This window comes from Rhinolophus ferrumequinum, chromosome 6 (genome assembly GCF_004115265.2).
Source record: "Rhinolophus ferrumequinum isolate MPI-CBG mRhiFer1 chromosome 6, mRhiFer1_v1.p, whole genome shotgun sequence".
Lineage (NCBI taxonomy): Eukaryota > Metazoa > Chordata > Mammalia > Chiroptera > Rhinolophidae > Rhinolophus > Rhinolophus ferrumequinum.
Genome location: NC_046289.1, coordinates 32,015,715 through 32,036,183, shown reverse-complemented (window position 1 = coordinate 32,036,183; position 20,469 = coordinate 32,015,715). Strand labels below are relative to the sequence as shown.

Sequence of the window (20,469 nt, the reverse complement as noted above, 5' to 3'; positions counted from 1 at the left end):
AAAGTTCTTATCTGACATATTACATACACACATTCTGGATACAAGTTCTTATCTGACATATTATTTGCAAGTATTTTCTCCCATTCTGTGGGTTAGTATACCTTTTCTTTTTTACTTTTTAAACTTTTAAAAACTTTAAAAATTATTTTCAATATGAGGGTCTCTTTTAATTGGTGGGTTTAATCCACTTATACCATTTCCCTTATGATCGAATGCATTGGGTAACCTGTCAGTTCATTTTTCTCCGTGGACATCTCCCTCATCTTTTGTCCTCTCGTTCCAATGTGGAATGAATAGCGTAATCCTGCTGCAAAGCTGTTTATCCTGCCACTATGCTAGGCTGGTGCCTATTTCTGGTATCTTGTCTCCCTTGGTTTAGTCCCTTATTTTTTGTGGGATACATCCTCTAGTAGCCTTTTAAATAGCTGCATAAAAAGTAAAGTTTGAAATCTTGTATGTCTCAAAATGTTTTTACCTTTACACTTGAGGGCAGTTTGATAGTCATTGAATCATACGTGTAGATTGGAAAAGCAAGTATCTCCTGAAATCCAAATCTTTTATTTTTGGTTCAGCCAATGAGTTTGGTTAGCAATGAATACTCTGTGATAGATCTGGTCAGTCCAAACAAATTTGGTTCCTGAATTTCAGAGAGCAAGTACGAAGGAATGTTTCACAAAAAATTTATTGTAGTCTATTGGCTCCATGAGTTTGAAGAGAGTAAGTTCAGATAGCAGGAATTTGTCCTCAGAACTTTGAAGGCATTGATCACCATTGTCTGTCATCCAGATTTGCTAATGAGGAGTCTAATGCAGATGTTATTCTTGTTCCTAAAGTGATTGTTTTCCCCCATCTCTATGGAAACTTTTTAAGATTTTTCTCTATTTTTTGAGTTCTGCAACTTCAGAGCTATGCCTTCATGTGTTTTTTTTCATTCATTATACCTGACACTGTGTTAGATATTTCAATCTAAAGACTGAAGTTCTGGAATAGCTTCTTACATCATTTCATTTTAATAATCCCTCTGCACCCCCTTTACATTTTTTTTCACTTTGTAAAATTGTTGGTCTGATATTAGACCCCTATATTTATCTTCTGTGGTTTGTCTTTTCTCTCACTTTGTCTCAGATATTTCTTCACTTGCATTTTCCAACTCTATGAATTATTTTTGAATTTTAAGTATTTTTAAAAGCTGTCATTCTGATATTCCTATTTCCTGTTGTTTTATAAATGCAATTTCTCCAAGTCTGTTTAACCAGCTTTTCCCATTTACAACATAGTCAGTATTCTCATATCCGAAATAATCTTGAAAGCATGGTTTCTCATTTTTACAGTGTTCTATCAAAAAATCAAAATGTACGAAAGATTTTAAGCAACATGACGTTATCAAATCTGTGTTTTCGATGTTCAGCCTAGAAGTGGTGTGAAGAATGAATTTGGAGATTAGAGACAGGATCTGTAATCTAGGTGAGAAATGATGACAGTCTTATCTAAGGCAGTAGTAGTAACAGTGAAAGGACAGCTGACAGATTTTAGGAGGTGGAATTGCATAGGACTTGGTGATTGACTAGTGAGGAGAAAAGGGAAAAGTCCAGAATTACCTTCAGATTTATGGTGTGGGCAACAGCAAGAATAGCTCAATTTCTCAAGAGAAGGATTATAAGTTTTGAATATGTTTAACAGTGACTTACCTGATATTTAGTCTCAAGTGAGTTACGCTAGATCACAGCCTAAATGTAAGCTGCATTGTTCCATAGAAAATTAAAAATGTCCCCCAGTATTACAGTCTCAGAGATAAGTCATTACCATTTAAGAAGAAATGTAAGAGTTTCTAAAGTAACATTTGTTTTTCACGGCAATATTTCTAATGGAGAAGATAAAAATATTTTATAATAATATATTTTATAAATTTTTATTATAAAAGTATATTTTTATTTTTAATTAAACATAAGAAAACAAATCTTGAGAGATAAACTTTTTAATTAAGATTCTTCGGAGAAATGTTTAAAAGAAATAAAATAGTAAATAAAAATTCGTTTAAGATTATGGATAAAAATACTATGGAAGAAAACTATCAAAAATATTACGGTCTTTTTGAAATAAAAAGTCATTCTGCTATCATAAATACTTTCATTTTTGTATGTTCTCTTTGAGTATCAAAATGATTTATTTTTTAAAATTTTTTAAAAAGATTTTACTGGGGAAGGGGAACAGGATTTTATTGGGGAACAGTGTGTACTTCCAGGACTTTTTTCCAAGTCAAGTTGTTGTCCTTTCAATCTTAGTTGTGGAGGGTGCCGTTCAGCTTCAAGTTTCTGTCCTTTCAGTCCTACTTGTGGAGGGCACAACTCAGCTCTAGGTCCAGATGCCGTTGCTAGTTGCAGGGGGCGCAGCCCACCATCCCTTGAGGGAGTCAAACCAGCAACCTTGTGATTGAGAGGACGTGCTCTAACCAACTGAGCCATCTGGGAGCTCAGTGGCAGCTCAGCTCAAGGTGCTGTGTTCACCCTTAGTAGCAGGGGGTGGAGCCCACCATCCCTTGCGGGACTTGAGGAGTTGAACCGGCAACCTTGTGGTTGAGAGCCCACTGGCCCATGTGGGAATCGAACCGGCAGCCTTTAGAGTTAGGGGCACGGCGCTCCAACAGCCTGAGCCACTGGGCCGACCCCCAAAATGATTTATTTTTAAAAATTAATTTATTTTCCAATTACAGCTGACATACAATAGTAGTTTCAGGTGTACAACACAGTGATTATAGACATGTATATACCTTATGAAGTGATCACCCTGGTTAAGTCTAGCACCTATCTGACACCATACTTAAAACGAATTTTGCAAGATAATTTCCTTTTCATCAGTGAAACACCAGTTTACAGCTTAACCAACATTATAGATACAAATATATAGTAAGCATACTTTTATTAGATTCAAATAATTTTATTTCAAAAAAGTTTAATTCTATTTAGACTCAGAATATTTATTTTTAAATATCCAATGTAATCTATGTGTATTAAGCAAGTAGGAGCTCCTTAAATGAACAAAATGGTCTTATTTGCTTTTATAAGTAATAAAGATGATTTAAAATGTAAAAAATTGAGCTTAAAAAATATAGCCCAAACCACCTGTTTTTCTTTTTAAGTCACACCAGCCATCTACTTCTAAAAAGTCTTGATCAAAGCTATTTCTTCAAACTCAACATTTACTAACAGATGGGTTTTTAAAATGAGTAATGTAATTTTACTTTCAACTCACTGATTATATACTCAACTGGTGGCTTAAAAAAAAAAAAATTTAGAATACGTGAAGGCCTGAAATAAACCATTCTCAACATTTTCCCAGGGCTGTTTGTTAACTGGCTTGTTTTTACATATGAGCTTGAAAGATATCTTTCACATATAGTATATAAAAATAATGATTTGCAACTAATAAAACCTATCAAGTAAACTCCCAAAGTAACATCACTGTTTTTTCCTTCTCTTGTAAGAATCACTACTGTGAACTCGAACTCGCTGGTACACAGAGGATGCTATTTTCATGCTGTCTTTCTTTGTAAATGTCTTCTCTATCGCTCCAGGTTTCCAAAGTAACAACTGTGCATCTTCTCCTCCAGTTAGCAAAGAATCATCCTGCATATTCCAACAAAAAGAACGGACCATAGCCACATGCCCTCCCTGAAGGCTAGTCATATGGATCAATCCTGATGTAGTACAGCTCATTAAATGAATAATTCCTGTGTTTGCTCCTCCAACAATAAACAATTTGTCCATCTTTTCATGATATAGGCCACCAATCAAATAATCCAAAAAACCTTCTTTCACATTAATTACTTCTCTGACATCCTGGATGTTCAAACGTGTAATTGGTTCATCGGTATCCAGATGATTAAGATCCCACCAACAAAATCCTTCATCATGTGTCATGCAGTATATCTGTTTATAATCTTTCCCAGACCACCCAATACAGCTTACAGATGAAGTTGAGTTACAAGTTGTAATCAGTGCATCCTCTTCATTATCAACACTAATATCAAATACATTTACCAGGCCATCAGTTGAACCCGAGACTACCATGTTGGGATTGCTGGGATGAAAACATACTTGAGTGATGTCATCACTATGTGTCTCTGAATAGGTACCAAGTGGGTCTTTAGTAGTAGACAAATCCTGAGAATTAATTCGTGCATCCCAAAATACCAACAATGCATCATCTTCAACTTTTTCTGTACCAGCACAAATGACATGATCATTACAGCTTACGTCAAAACTGATAAAAATATTGGAAGGGTAACCCTTGAACAGCTGGACCGGCTTTTCACTGGCTAATCGAGCATCCCAACATTTTATAGTGCCATCAGTACATGATGAATATACACAGTCACAAGAATGTGCAAATCGGACTCCACTGAGATGTCCAGGATGTCCACTAAATTCTCGTAGTACATTTAACCTTTCTTTATCATATATTCTGATGGATCCATTAGAACATAAAACAGCAACCAAACTTCCTTTCTCTGCTTGTACAGTCTTTGATGTGTCTATGCCAAGCAGATAAGTAGGCTCTTCAGTTCCTGAGGAACGTTTAACAATGTTCAGATTAGCAAATTGTTCCTCAATCTTCTCCATATCAGGAGTGGCATCCAAGGGTAGCAAAAATCTGTAATAAAAACACAAAAATTAAATCCAAAACTTCTCTAAAATTGTAATTAAGAACAATTTCCTTCTGAGGGCTGGCATAAAAACAAGTAAAATCTATTCTAATATTTTAATCATCTCCCTACTACAATGTAACTAAAACTCAATTGCTTCCTTCTAATTCACTCTTAAATACCACATCTACCATATGTACTTGATGCCAGTAAGAAATTCAAAGACATGTACACTCCCTGCTGAGGAACTGTTTTCAGCTCAAACCCTACTGGTCCTCCTCACTGTCCGCAGCATCAGCCAGGGTCTCCACTTTGGAGTCACCGGTCCCAGCTGACTTACACAACTTTAGAATATAAACGTAGATGTGTAGGCAGAAATGTGGTCCCCCCAAAATGTACATGCATAATCCCTGGAACCTGTGAATATATTAGGTTACATGGCCAAGGGAAGTTGAGGTTGCAGATGGAATTAAGGTTGCTAACCAGCTGACCTTAAAAAAAGGGAGATTATTCTGGAATATCTTTGTGGGTCCAATGTAATCATGAGTGTCCTTAAAACTAGAAGATGAGAGTCAGAGAGAGACGTTACTATGGAAGAAAAGCACAGAGAGATACGCTGCTGGTTTAGGCAAAGGAGGTCAGTAAGTACGGGGCCTCTAGAAACTGGAAAAGGCAAAAAAAAAAAAACAAAAACAAAACAAAACACGTCGCCCTTTAGTGTTCCAGATGGAAATGCAGCCCTCAGGATTTGTGTACGAGTGAAGACCCACTTGGTGCATACTCAAAAGACACAGTGATGATATCACTCAAGTATGTTTTATACTTCTGACCTCCAGAACTGTAAGATAATACATTTGTTTTGTTTTTAGCCACCCAGTTGGGAGTAATTTGTACAGCAGCAATAGGAAACTACTACAACAGAGGTTCCCAGAATGGAATTCTGGAGAAGTGCTTCCCAGGCTCGCTGGGAAATGGTACAGCTGGAATTTGAACATAGGCATTCTGGTTTTGGGAACTGTGCTCTTAACCACCATACTAGATTCTCTCTCAATGGTAGGTAGTCTGTATAACAAATTCAAGGCCAGAAAAATATGCATGCCTAGTGACTTGACCACAGAATTTTCTATCTTGCTTTCACCCCTGAATATTCTAGCCTATCTCACAAATTCACATTTTCATTCTTAAGATGAAGTGCTTTTTTTTCTGTTGCTATAATGATAGATTTTTAAGTGTCTGTCTTTTCATCTTTAAAAGGAGAAACGAGTACTAACTCAAGACTTGTTAAACAGATTAACTGAAATAATGTGTTCAGCACAGTGTCTGGTATATCATAATACACATTCAACAGATATTATATAAAAATCACTTGTGTTACCATTACCAACACCACTAACACCACATGGGGGAGGATTTGTATCTATCAGAGTGGCTCCAAACAGCACAATTAAACCAAAGGGCAAAAAATATTCAAAAGTTGGATTTAGATTCAAAACAGGAATAAGCATCCTCTCCAACTTTTATTCTGAATATTTAAAAACTTAACACTTTATTTTGATGAACTATTTGAAAGTTAACTGCAGACAAAATAATACTTCATTCTTAAATACTCTGGCACAGGGCACTTCCCCAATTTTTTGTTTTATGACACTGAATTTTTTGAAAAGTCTAGGCCAGTTGTCTCACAAAATGCCCCATATTCTGGATTTTTCTAATTGTTTCCTCATGATTAGATTCTAGTTTAATATATATTTTAATTTTTATTGGGGAATATTGGGGAACAGTGTGTTTTTCCAGGACCCATAAGTTGTGAAGTCATTGTTTTCAATCTAGTTGGGGGTGGGGGGGGCGCATCTCAATGGCCCATGTGGGAATTGAACTGGAGACCTTGGTGATATGAGCAATGTGCTCTAACCACGGAGTTAACCAGCCACCCTCCAGTTTAAAATTTTTGGCAAGGATACTATTTAGGTGAGGCTGGGTACTTCTTACTGCATCACATCAAGGAAACATAATACCAAGTTTGATCGCTTGCTTAAGGCTGTAACTGCTAGATCTCTCCATTTTAAATGTACATTCCTTCTTTTGTAGTAAGTAATCACATTTGATTACTTATGCGATTAAAAAAGAGTGATATATTGAGACTATATTAATATCCTTTTCTCCAACAACCTTTCATCCAAAGATTTTAGCATCCATGGATTATCCTGGGCTGAATCAATGATTTTGGGATTTGCAAAACGGTCATTTCTAATTCTTTCATTCTTTCTACCTCATCTGGCATTCTTCTATAAAGAAGAACTTTTTCCTTTTTCTCTTTGAAAAACACTTAAGAAATTATGACTTTTAAAAATTGTGTGTTATAATCCATTACTTTGTAGTTCTTGTTGGTGCTCAAACTGTCCCTGATTGGCCACTAAGAAACCCTTCAAGCAAGCTTTTCTGTCCTTTTGCTATGATCCCATTAATCTGTAAGCCCTACATGGAAAAACTGTGTAAGAATAAGATAAGTCTGAAAATGGTGAGCTTCCTTCAATATAAATATTCAGAGACTAAATGGCCTTTTATCACTTATGCTGCGGTAGTTACCTCCATAGTAGCACAACTGTTAGTTTTCCAACCAGATAGACTAAAAAGATCTTCTTTCCTTGAGCATGTCATGCTTGCTTGTGCCTCAGAGCTACAGAAATAGATGTTTCTCTACATTTGTGTGTGTGTGTGTGTGTGTGTGTGTGTGTGTGTGTGTAACTCCTTTCTGTTAATTCAGGTCTCAGTACTGTGTTTCCCAGAAAATAAGACCTAGCCGGACCATTAGCTCTAATGCGTCTTTTGGAGCAAAAATTATAGTAAAATAAGACCCAGTTTTATATAATATAATGTAATACAATATAATATAATACCGGATCTTATATTAATTTTTGCTCCAAAAGACGCATTAGAGCTGATGGTCCGGCTAGGTCTTATTTTTATGGAAACACGGTATGTCACTTCCCAGAGAAACCCTTCCTAATTAACCAACCTAAAGTACCCCTGTCATTCCCGATGATAATGCCTGTTTTATTAATTTAAAAATTAAAAATGCTTAATTATGAAATATTTCAAACATACAAAGCATAGAAAAAAGTATCAAACGTACAAAGCATAGAAAAAAGTATAACAGACACCCAAATATGTATTACCCAGATTTAACAGATGTTAACATTTTGTCACAGTTGCTTCAGTTTTTTGTTTCAAGAAATGAAACATTAGACTCAACTCTTATGATTAAAATTTTATTACAATGGCATCACATTTATATGTATCATTTTTTTGTAATTTGCTCTTTTCATTTAATATTTTTGATAAAACATATTTTACTGTTGAACTTATTACCTGACTCTTTCTTGCTTATTTGTTATAAACGGTTGTTGAATAAATAAGTAATTGGGTCAACTTTCATGAATTAAGAGCAACAGTTACAGGAGATACAGAAAAACCTAAAAGTATACTGCATGTATATATCTGGAGGGGAACTCTTCTTATGGAAATTAGTAAAATAATGGCATTCTTTAACAGTATTTTAAATAAAGCATAAAAAGGAAATATAGAGATTTTTATTTTTTGAAGAAAAATACTTAATTTTTTATCACAAGAAATTCAAACAAATCTTAAAATGTGCATTTACTTAAGAGTGTACTGCCTATATACTCCAAGGAAGAAACCCTTTTTAATTACAGATAAAAACCGCCCATTCTTGAAATATACAAAGTGCTAATATGTTATAAAAGAATCAGTTCTTTGCTATTGCTTTGTATTTGATGTCTGTATAAGAAAAACCAGACTGATGAGAATTTTAAACAATAAGAAAGTTTAATATGGCTTTTAAGCTAATAGTAAGTTATAGGATTATGACTATGGACTACTACTATACCCAAGCAGGAGAGTAGTACTATATTCCTTTCCTCCATTGTGTTGCCTGGAAAGCCTGTTTCACACCGGAACAGTCCTGCAAGGCTTTAACTCAAAGGGTTCTGGTGATTGGTAAGGCAGGCAGAGTGGCCTCTACTGCAAACTAATACTTCAAGACCATAGCAATGGTAACAATCACAATGGTTGACCACGTAACAGTAACGAAAGAGAGAAAGAGAAAGAAAACAAGAAAGGTATCAAAAGTAAGGCAAGTATATCCTACAATACACTCAAGCTACAGAGCTTGTGTTCTTCCACAGATTCAATCAGTAAAATAGTTAAATCTCTTAATGGGGAAACATGTAAACCTCTAGCTTGTGTTTCAACTTACTAATATACAAGTGAATCATATTTCAAAAATAACTTCCAAGGCTATATAGTTAATTATTAATTTTACATACCAATGAATCATTCCAAAATGATGAATACACTATTTTACTGCTATGTATAGCCCTTCTCTGAGTTTTCTTTGCATGATCCCAGTACTCCAGAAAAGCCACAGGCTCCCTTTTCCTTTCACTGCATTCTCATGGGGTAACCTCAGTCACATTCACGCTTTAAGTGCCATCTATATGCCAATGATCTCATCTCTGTTTACAAATCCATATTTCCAACTGTGTACTAGCCATTTCTCCTTAAATGTGTCCCTCTATGCCCCCAAATAAAACTGATTATTTATGCTTCCCCACCAAGCCTTCCCCTAAAAATAAAAACAGAAACTTGTCAATTTTCTCCATTTTGCTCAATCGTATTGGCACCACACAAATCCTGGTCTAAGTTATCTAAGCCAAAACCTCTGGGCAATATCCAACATTCCTACTATCCATTTCCAAATCCTGCTTTTGGGCTACCAGCTACTTAGGGAAGTGTTAGGTTAAATCTGTTTCTGTAGATCAAAACAATATTGACAACTTCATATGGTTCCACCTAACAAAAACATATGAGAACAAATAAGACTAACCATAATTTTTATCTTTTCTGTTTGTTTCTGTCAGATGCATAAAAGGAAGCTTGGTTTGCATTCTAAATCTCAATAGACTAGTGAGAGCTGAGGCCATGGAGTGAGCCTTATATCAATACATATATACACACGTGCATGAATTTAAAAAGAGTAGAAAAAGAGAGGGACAGAAAAGAGTACTAAAGCAAAGAGTAGAGAGGAGAAGAGTAATGAAGACAATACAAAAGAGAAAGGAATGGATAAAACAAATAAGGAATCACTGCCACTACCTCCTTAATCACACGAGGATGAAACACTGCAGTTCTTACTTTCCCAACACTGAGATGAGACAATGAGAAGAGTCCAGATAAAGGAAGTTTAGTAAAGTCTAATGCTGATAGTTTGCTTGGCTAAAAAGAATTTTTCTTCATTTAAAAAAAATTTCTTGTCCTTGAAATGTAGTAAGCAATCATAACCAATGTAAATATGGATGTTACTGTTCTAAGAATGGAGGCAGAGCAATTACTAATATCTCATCTTGACCCACCTGGTACAGATCGGGAAACAGCAGAACCCCAAGCAGTGCCCTGGCATTGAGCCACCATTGCTGTTGTGGTTCTTCCTGGGATACAGAATTCTCATGTCTGAATATAATGCAGTAGGTGCAAGATGTTTAGAAAGCCACCCCAAAACAAATACTTTAGGGTAAGCTTTAAGGAGGTGAGAATATTAAATTCTTAAGAATTACTAATAATTGTCCTTAGATAATTAGGAGTTGATTACTGAATAACAAATCCCTAAACATAAGTATGAATTCCTCTTGTCGCTTCTGCCTTAATAAGATTTAAATTATTTTTTATCAATTGTAATTTCATTTTAGTTCCTATTAAAATAAACCCAGTAAAATGTTCTTTCTGCAAATAAAGTACATCCTAAACAACAATAGCTGCAACTAGGTATTGCTCTTTTTCCTGAATTAGCTAAGCTTGAATATGAAATCTGAAGGGCAGTCTAGCTTAAATAATTCCATAATGGATAAAGAAGTAGCTTCCCCCCCCCCCATTTAAACAAGGGACAAAAAGTATTAAAAGAAAATAACATACATTTATACTTATTTAGAAACTATTGATTACAAAAGGCACTAAGTGTTCCACACATTATTTTGTATAAAATCAGAAATGACCAAAACAAAAAAAAGACAAAAAAGAGAAACAAATAAAATCAGAAATGAGCGGTATGTTAGAAATAGATGTATTTTTATCTTTCAGATATGAATGTTCATCATACTTGAAAGATCTGATAGCACAAGTATCATTTAACAACTGAAGAGTAACAATTGTATTTGAAGTTTATGTTGGATAAAGGACTAGCGCTATTTTGAGACAATTTATTAGATTTGGGTCAAAAAACCTAATTCCCCACAATTAAAACAATACTGCCTATTAACTATCAGGCACTAACTATGATGATTGTGCAATGCAGAGGTCCAGCAAATATCCCAAATGTAGGGAGGAAGACAATGGGGAGAGTCATTCAGGAACGGGCTCTATTAACTTTGCAATCCATACTTATAATTCAATTACAATAATGCTGTCACATCTATCAAATTGGGCTAGGATAATTGAGCCTCACAGAGAAGAAAATATGTAAACACAACTAGAGTTCAATAAATGCTAGGCTAGAAACTTACATCTAATTTTTTTATCCTAATCACTTAACCCTATTAGATAGGTACTATTATCCCCATTTTACAGGGGAAATGGAAGCTCAGAGTAACTTGTCAATGCTCTCATAGCTACTAAGGGGAAGATACGGGGGAGTCTGGTCTGAAATCAAGTTGTAACTTCAGAACCTGTGAACCTGTGTTGATTCCAATACCATGCTATTGCTGTTCTACGTAAGTACTGAAGTAGTAGTGTCAACTTTAATTGAGGAAAATGCCTATTAGAAGCGGAATTACATGTTAATTCTACATATAAACAGAGGAGAAAGAAAGGGAGCAGGATGACTGAAAAAACACACACCAACCTCAAAAAATGTTACCGTAAGCAACCACTACTTACTCCTTATTTTCTTGTGTCCCATGTTTATTTCTTTAAAAAAAAAAAAAAAAGTGTTTTTATTATGGAATTTGTATGGAGTAGAGAATAGTAAAAGAAACCCCATGTACCCATCATCTAGCATGAATGATTACATTCCTCAAAAGTTATTATTCGGGACAGAGGGATCAGTTATGCATCACATTTTATTTGAAGGGCAATTAAGAAACTCTAGTGGACAATAATGATGGAACCCCTCCAACTCATTCTCCTCTCTCCTCCAGTGGAATCAACATTTCAGGACTTGACCCCAGCTCCTGGGGCAGAGCTGATTAGCCTAAATCAATCACAGTAATTCCATCCCTTGTAACTAGTAATTTGGTTCAGAAACCTTACATTTTGCTAATCCATGCATCTATTTCCCCTCCCAACTACAATTTGTTCATATATGGAATACTAATTCTAAAGTGGACCCAATCCAACTGATGGAAAGAACATTTATTTTATGTTTATGAGAATCCGTACTTTCTGACTATTTAAGTCAGTTTGCAGCAGAATTAATGCAGCCAAAACCACCCTAATTAGAGATAATCAAATGAAGTCTTGGGTATATCAAGTACATACTGATAAATGTAAGAGGCTCCTACAAAGAAAGATTTAGGGTACATACTTTAAAAAGTCAAATTTCTTTCATATTAAAAAGAGTGACTTTGATCTTTAGAAATTATATCCTCTCACCCTCCCCACCTTTTCAGTTGTTTTTTGTTCCAAGATAAAATGGGAACATAGGACACACAAAGGAATTCTCAGAAGACTATAAAAACCTATGCTCAGTAATAACTATAGGATTCCCTGATTCTAAAGACATCAACAAAATAAAAAACAAACCATTGAAATCACACAATATTTAAAAACTTAATATAAAAGTCCATCTGGTAAGTGTCTTTATATTTTAAAAATGAATTTACATTTTTTAATATCTAAAATAACCACATGGTTCAAAATTCAAAAGGTTCCAAAACTAGTATCTTGGATTATTTCTATACTTAAGTCCCTTTCCCCTTACAGGAAGCAACAAATATCATCAGTTTCTTATGAATACTTTAGAGATTGTCAATTTGGAAATAATGTAGTTAAGTATTTTCAGCTTATCAAAAAAATCTCAATGTGGTACAATAAGAAAAGCAATAGATTTAAGAATCAAACATCCCAATTTCAAGCCTTTGTTCTACCACAAACTAGGAATGGCATCATTGTACAAATTACCTAACCTCTATAAGCCTCAGTTTCCTCACCTTTAAAATGGGGATAAAAATTGACATAATATTGAGTGCTTATTATGGCTAAGTGCTATGCTAAATGCTACAGACTGAGGGGGGCGGGCAGTGAGGGGATAGTATTTGCTGTCTTCAAGAAGTTGGGAGGGAGACCAGCAAATCATGATAATATAGGGTGACAGGTACAAGGACAGGGTAATCACAGTATGATACAGGAACACAGAAGTATGTAAAGGGCTCAATTCTTGGCATGAAGAAAATAACCAATAAATATTAATTTCCTTTCTAATAAATTTTCATTCAATTTGCCTAATTCATTTAATTTCATTTCATATTTACATTTTTAAAACTGCAATTCTTAGTTTTAAAAAAACCTGTTTTTTAAAAAAATCTGTCTGTTGCTTTCATATTAAAACTATTTTTAAAAAATGACCCAACATGAAAAATTTCATGAACACAAATGTAAACAAATAACTCTCAAACCTGAATAAACTATTGACATATCAAAGTGAGTTGGTGCTTTTTAAAATTTTATTTTTCGTTTTATAGTGAAAAATACACTTCTAAAGAGCAACTCACTGCCTTAAGTTCTTAGTGTACTTCTCCAAGGTTTCCATCTTTTAGTTAGGTACCAATCAGAAAGGTTTAAGAGCTAACCTATTAAAAATACTCTTTGAGGGGCAGCCGGATGGCTCAGTTGGTTAGAGCGCAAGCTCTGAACAACAGGGTTGCTGGTTCAATCAACCCTCATGGGATGGTGGGCTGCACCCCCTGCAACTAAAGATTAAAAACAGTGACTGGACTTGGAGCTGAGCTGTGCCCTCCATAACTAGATTGAAGGACAACGACTTGGAGCTGATGAGCTCTGGAGAAACACACTGTTCCCCAGTATTCCCCAATAAAATTTATTTAAAAAAAACAACAAAAAAAACCTTTGAGCTCCTTGGACAAATGGCTGATCCTAGGTTAGGAGCAAGGAAAATACAAGATGAGCCTAGAACATCAAATAGTGCCAAAAAGTAAAGAAATGTTTGGGGAAAAAAAGAAAAGGCATAGGAGCCACGATGTCCCACTGGTCACTCTAGACCAGTCTGAGCAACAAAACAACACTGAATTATAACCAAAAGAAAAAATAAATATGTGTGAGTCCATACTGATTAAAAAATAAACGACTAAATAAGTAAGTAAATGAGAAGGAAGGGACGTATTTTCCTTACAGAAGAATTCTAAGTAATATAAGCAGATACAACCCCACCAGGAGGTGGAGCTTAATTCTCCTGACTTTGAGTACAGGCTTGACTTAATTACTTGCTTCCAAAGAATAAAGCATGGAAAGAATAAAAGATAGTAACCTCAAGCAGAGAAACCTGGAAAATACCACCTTAACCAACAGTTCTAGGTTACCATCAGTCACGTGGATGTCACTTGCCCCCTGATGTGATATGATGAAAAGATACTTCACTTCCATGGTGATCTTCCCCAAAATCCATAACCCCAGTCTAATCACGAGAAAACATCAGATAAACCCAAACTGAGGGACATTCTACAAACATTTTGCTAGTGCTATTCAAAAGAGAAACAAGGAAAGTTGGAGACTGTCACAGACTGAGGGAGACAAACTAAGGAGATGTGATAACTAAAGTAATCTCTTTGATTAGATTCTTGACCAGAAAAAGAATATTCATGGAAAAACTGGTGAAATCCAAATAAACTCTGTAGTTTAGTTAATAGTATTGTACCAGTGTTAATTTCTTAGTTTTGACGATATATCATAGTTATGTTAACATTAGGGAAACTGGGTTAAGGGTATACAGAAACTCTGTACTATCTTTGCAACTTTTATATAAACCTATCATTACTCCAAAACAAAACGTTGTTGTTGTTTTAACACACCTTGATATTCGTACATATTATGGATGTTTGGAGGTTCTAGGAAAGGATTTCAGGTACACACTAGAAATGTTCCTATGCCAAAAAACTCATTTTATTTATTTTTGGTTTATTAAATCCAAGTTAAATTAAATGTAATACTATTTAGAAAAAAATGTATAATACAGATGGTTCTCAACTTTTATGTTCTAATAAACCCATTGTAAATTGAAAATGTACCTAACCTACTGAACATCATAGCTTAGCCTAGCCTATCTTAAATGTTAGTTGCTCAAATCAAATCAAGGCCTATTTTATAATAAAGTGTTGAATATCTCATGTAATTTGTGTAATTATGGCTTACTGCCTTCATGCTGGGCAATTAACTTGAGTTTCATCTTAAAAGTAATTGCCTTCTTCTTCTCACCAGAAGCAAGATACACAGATGGGCATTTTATAGACACAAAATCATGAAAAACAATATTCAAAAACTGCTGGCAACACAGCACACGTGTAGAGTATTGGTTGTTCACCCTCCCTGACCAGCATCACTAGAGAGTATAGAGAGAGCACCATACCACGTATCGCTAGCCCGGGAAAAGATCAAAATTCAAAATTTGAAGATTTCTATTGAAGGTGTATCACTTTTGCACCATCGTAAAATCGAAAATCTAAGTAAAACAATTGGAAGTCAGGGACTGTCTATACATTATCCCACTTTAATAAAATTATTTGGCAGCACCCCATCTAGTTGCTAGATGGGGTGCTGCCTAGTTCATGAATTGCTAAATAAAGCCAGTTAGGTCTTAAAAAAAAAAAAATATTCCCATTCCTGCGTGCTTCTGTTCATCCTGTCTGTATATATGCACAGAGGGGTCTCTGGAATAATGTTCATAAAATGTATTTCAAGTATGTGGTGTGTGTACATGTGTGTGGAGGTGGTGTGTTGCCTTCTTTCTAATATTTTTCTACATTGCTAAAAATTTTAATAATGATTATATAACTTCATAATGACCCCATAAGTACTATTATGTTCATTAAACTGATGATAAAATCCCAGCTAATATGCAGTAAAGCTGGTTTCTGAACTCAGGCATTCTTGTTGCAGAACCCATACTATTAGCTCCTATGCTATATACTGTCTCTATAGTTAGTACCTATATTTTTTAAAATTAGGGATAGACTATGTTACCTGTATAAAACACACATATCATACTTATTGTTTGAAAGAGGGAAGGGTGTATTAGCAGAGCACCTAACAGCAGCAGCTGCTAATGGCTAATGTCTAACGTGCTACCGGCAAGGTTGGTGGCAAAGCTGACAAATCTAATGGTAGCCACAAAAGCTCCATACTGGACATTAAAGAAGCTTATTATTTATCAAGCATATCTAATGTCAGCTTATCTGAAGCAAAACTACATAGGTGAAACTTAGGAATCTGGTTATTAATATTTCAGGGAAGCATGAAATAGGAACAGTCACTCACATGCATTACTAGTATGTCCTAGAGGAAATAATACCTGGGAATTAAAAGAATGCATGGGTTTAACTTCAGCAGAGCATGTCTCAGAAAACTTTTACATAAAAAATTTAGAGAAATTTGTGTGTGTGTTTTAAAATAACAACAGAATTGGCTTTTAAACAATTTGCCAAAGAACCATTTGTTGTAAATTTGGAAGAAGTGCTGAAAATTTAGTGGACGGTATGCTAAACTGACATCTGCTACCGTGTTTCCCCGAAAATAAGCCCTAGCCGGTCTTATAATAATGTTTGCTCCAAAAGACGCATTAGAGCTGATGGTCCAGCTAGGGCTTATTTTCGGGGAAACACGGTATAATGTCAATATAATTTTAAATATATTCATTAATGACTGAGACTTAATGCCTTTGTATAATCCTGCTTAGTGAGTCCGAATGTACTATTGTTATTCACATGAACATTCAAGACACTGGTTGCAGCAACATATGGCATCTCATGCATTAAATATACTAAAATTCTTAGGGAAAGCAGTTTTTAAAGTGCAAGATCTGTTACCAAGGGAAAGGGGGAGGGATAAGAGGGAATGACACACACTTTTTCATGCAGTATGAGATTATCCTTCAGGTTCTAGATAAAACATTCAAAGTTATCTTTTTTAAAAAACATTTTCCTCAATAACATCCTGAGAACGTCCATTTTCACAACCAAATCTTCTACCCCAGACCCAGCTTCTTTCAACAAGAACAATTATCTGCCTTTGCCTTTCCAGAACAACCAGCTGGTTAACCAAACAAAGAAACTAAACTTCCCCAGTCACCAGATGTCTTAATTTGGAACAGTTAGCAGCAATGTGAAATAATTAAATTCTTGAACTGGCACTATATGTTTACTACTAATTCTTTTTCTAATTCTGAATAAATGCTTTTAAAAATTACGCAACTACTCTCTTCAATAATTGCAAAAACAAAGGGGAGATAAAGAAAATCACGGCCTGTAACCAAATAATATTAATAAAATTATGAAAGAAACAGTCCCTTGAATATTGTGTTATAGTTAGAAATTGATAAGCACTATATCAACATTAAATCTACACAGAAGTCCTAAAAAAATTACCCTATTCAATAATTCAAAACCATTTCTTGAAGGGCTGACATAACAGGCCTAGAGCACACTGGTTGAGCAAAGAACATAAGCAAAATCCCTGCTCTCCTGGAAGGCAGTGGGGGGACAGACATATAGACGAATAACTAATTTTTATAATGAAAATAGTCATAAGTGTTATAAAAAATAATATTGGGTACGGCAAGAAAAATGAAGCTGGAAAGGCCTTTTAGATTCAGTTATTAAAGGAAAGCCTCTTCCATGAGGTGACATTTGAACCGAGACCAGAATGAAATGAAGGAACAAGGTATTGGGCTATGAGGGCCAAAAGCCAAGATGAATGGTTCCCAGGGCCAGGGGTGAAGGAAAGGAGAAATCGGGAGTGACTGCTACCGGCACAGAAAAACTATGCAAGTGAGTGGAAAAGACTGGCATTATTAAAGTATTGAAAGCAAAGAAAAACCTGTCAATACAATGCTCTGTACCCAGCAAAAATACCTTTCCAAAAACACAATAAACCACAATCATATTAAAAAAAGCTGAGAAGAATCATTGCCAGCAGATCTGTAAAATAAGAAATGTTAAAGAAAGTTATTCAGCAGTAGGAGTACTGAAAATCTGACTGACATAAGAAATAAAGAGCACTGGGAAAACATGAGGGTAAATACAAGACTTTTTTTTTTCTTTAAAAAATTTCCTTAAAAATAATTAACTGTCCAAAGAACAAATATGAACAACATCTTGAGGAGTTATTAAAAGTAAAATACATAATAGCAATAAGAGGATGGGAGGGAGAAAATGGAAAGAAAATGTTGCAAGGTTCTTACAACATAAAATGGTATCATCTTATTTGAAGGTAGACTTTGACTAGCTAAAGAAGTATTAGGTTGGTGCAAAAGTAATTGTGGTTTTTGCAAATATATTTAAATCATAGAGCCACCACTAACGGAAATATTTCAAAAGGTAAAATTAGTACGTCAATAGTAGAGACAAAATGTAACTGTAAAAAACACTCAATCCAAAAGAAGGCAAGAAAGATGAAAAAAGGAACAAAAAACTGATGAGAAAAATAGAAAACAAGCTAGAAACAACTAGGAAGATGGTAGATTTAAATCCAACCATGTCAATAATTACACTAAATATATAAATGGTCTCAGCACCTCAAACGAAGGGCAGAAATTCTCAGGTTGAGGGAAAGAGGAGAGGCAACACCCAACTATAAGTTGCCTAAAAGAAATCTATTTTAAATATAAAGTAGGTTAAAAGTAAATGGATAAAAAAAAAAAGAAATAGCGTATAAACACTAATAAAGAGAAATCTGCAGTGGCTTATTAATGTCAGACAAAAGAGAAGTCAAACAAGGAACTCACTCAAAATTGATCATAGATTTAAATGTGAGAACAAGAACTACAAAACTTCTGGAAAAAACATAGAAAACCTATGACTTAGGATTAGGTGAAGATTTCTTAAAACACAAAAAAAGCATGAACCAGAAAAGAAATTTTTTATTTAAGTAAAATTTAAAAGTTCTGCTTTTCTGAAAAATCAGTTAAGAAAATGAAAAGTGTCAATCTAAAAGAAAAGAGATAAAGCGAGGTGAGCTTAGGTAACCAGAAATCGAGTTTAGTCAGGAATAGCAGAGAAATTGCAATTCGGGACATGTATGGGCAAAGAGTACAAAAGAGGAAAGTCCAGTTAGGAGCCATGCAGCAAGTTCACTGGCTCAAAGATGGGGAAAGATTCTTGGTGGATGCTCACTGGTCTGAAGATAAGTTTCGATCTTCTGTAAGTCAGGCATGTGTGAGACTTTAGCTTCTGTCTTTCAGTTTCATTTTTCTAAGGGCACATGGGTGAGATTCTCCATTTCATAATCTTCTATTCCATTTTAATGGAAATCTTTTCATGTTTCCCCCTTTTGAGTAAGACCTGTCACTAATCAACCTTATTGTTTGTGTATTTTGTTTAGTCAGAGATGTCATTAGTCGTAAGCGGATTATATGTCCTTTAGAGCCGAGGAGGACCATCCTCAGACATCCTGTCCCATGGACTAGGGAAATGGCAAGTGATTTTGGCCTCACTCGAACAACAAAAAGATCAAGGAATGAGAAATTTTAGTCATGCTCCTCTATGGCGGTCAGTTTGGTTTCTATGGTCAATTGAGCCTCAGGATAAGCCTTGGAAAGGAAAAGAACTTCATTTTGTACATACATCTGGGAGGAAGACATGTGCTTGTTGACACAAGACAGTAGGAATTTAACTAAGATAGTTATACCCAGGGTGAAGTCCAAATACAGTTACTGAATGGAATAAACTCAACCAGTTTCCCCAGCTACATATACATTTTATAGGTTGAAAATGTCCTAAGTCCCTGTGCTCGGTTTATTTCAGTTAACAGTTTGGTACTGGTCTTCATTACTTTTAGCTCTTGCATTATTTTTCCCAATTTGTTTAACATAAAAACAGCATTCTTCCCCAAGGAGGGCACAGGTTCCTCCCTGTTTTGCAGTGAAGAAGTTTAGGGCTCTGTGGTTTTGTAGGACTATTCAGTAGGCTGTCTATTTGAGTTTGTTGATATTCAGAAGTATTAAAGACAGTAGCCATGATTAGAGAGGTTCTGAATTGCTCTTTCAAGTTCTGTTCCTCCAACCCAAGGGGAAAACGCTTGGACGAAGGCACACCCAAATCCATTTCTATCTATGGGGTTATTACATCTATCCAAAACTATACCTATTCCAGTTTCGATGGACTCTTCTAAGATGGTAGGAGGAATAACCCCACTGGGGACATTGGCAGTGGGAGGGCTTTCCTGACCTTGGCATCAGGAAAGAGCGAAAACTCCACTGCATCCTTCTATTTAAGGGAGAGTGTGGAGTCTCTTTCTATCACACAGAAAGAAATAACCAGTGTTTTCTAAAGATAAAGCATAAGTGGGCCCTTTTGCCCAGATTTTTTCCTGGAATAAAAGTGATCTCATGATCAAAAACACAGTCATTTACACATAGTGCACGATAGCCAGCACAGTCGGAATGGCTCTAAGAACATCTTAAATCTCTACATATTTGGAGCAATAGGTGAGTTTGATTGATGCAGGTGGGCTTCTGATAGAGGTCTGGAGAATCTCCAGGAAGAAGGTAAGTTGAATTAAGTTCCCACCATTCACAAGACTTTTTATGAATT

The 20,469-nt window shown here is 35.2% G+C and overlaps 1 protein-coding gene across 11 annotated transcripts in view; it reads right to left on the bottom strand.

Moving 5' to 3' along the window:
• Positions 1-3,107: 3,107 nt before the first annotated feature.
• Positions 3,108-20,469, bottom strand: part of WDR89 (WD repeat domain 89) — a 33,539-nt gene continuing 16,177 nt past the window's right edge. For 9 of the 11 annotated variants that reach the window (XM_033108222.1, XM_033108217.1, XM_033108224.1 and 6 more), the window contains one exon: positions 3,108-4,650. In XM_033108222.1, coding sequence (XP_032964113.1) covers positions 3,456-4,619 — 1,164 coding nt within the window. In that variant the 5' untranslated portion in view covers positions 4,620-4,650 and the 3' untranslated portion in view covers positions 3,108-3,455. Of the gene's footprint in view, positions 4,651-8,549; positions 8,571-10,074; positions 10,096-20,469 lie in introns of those variants that run through there. The other 2 variants (XM_033108216.1, XM_033108227.1) reach the window with 2 other exon arrangements.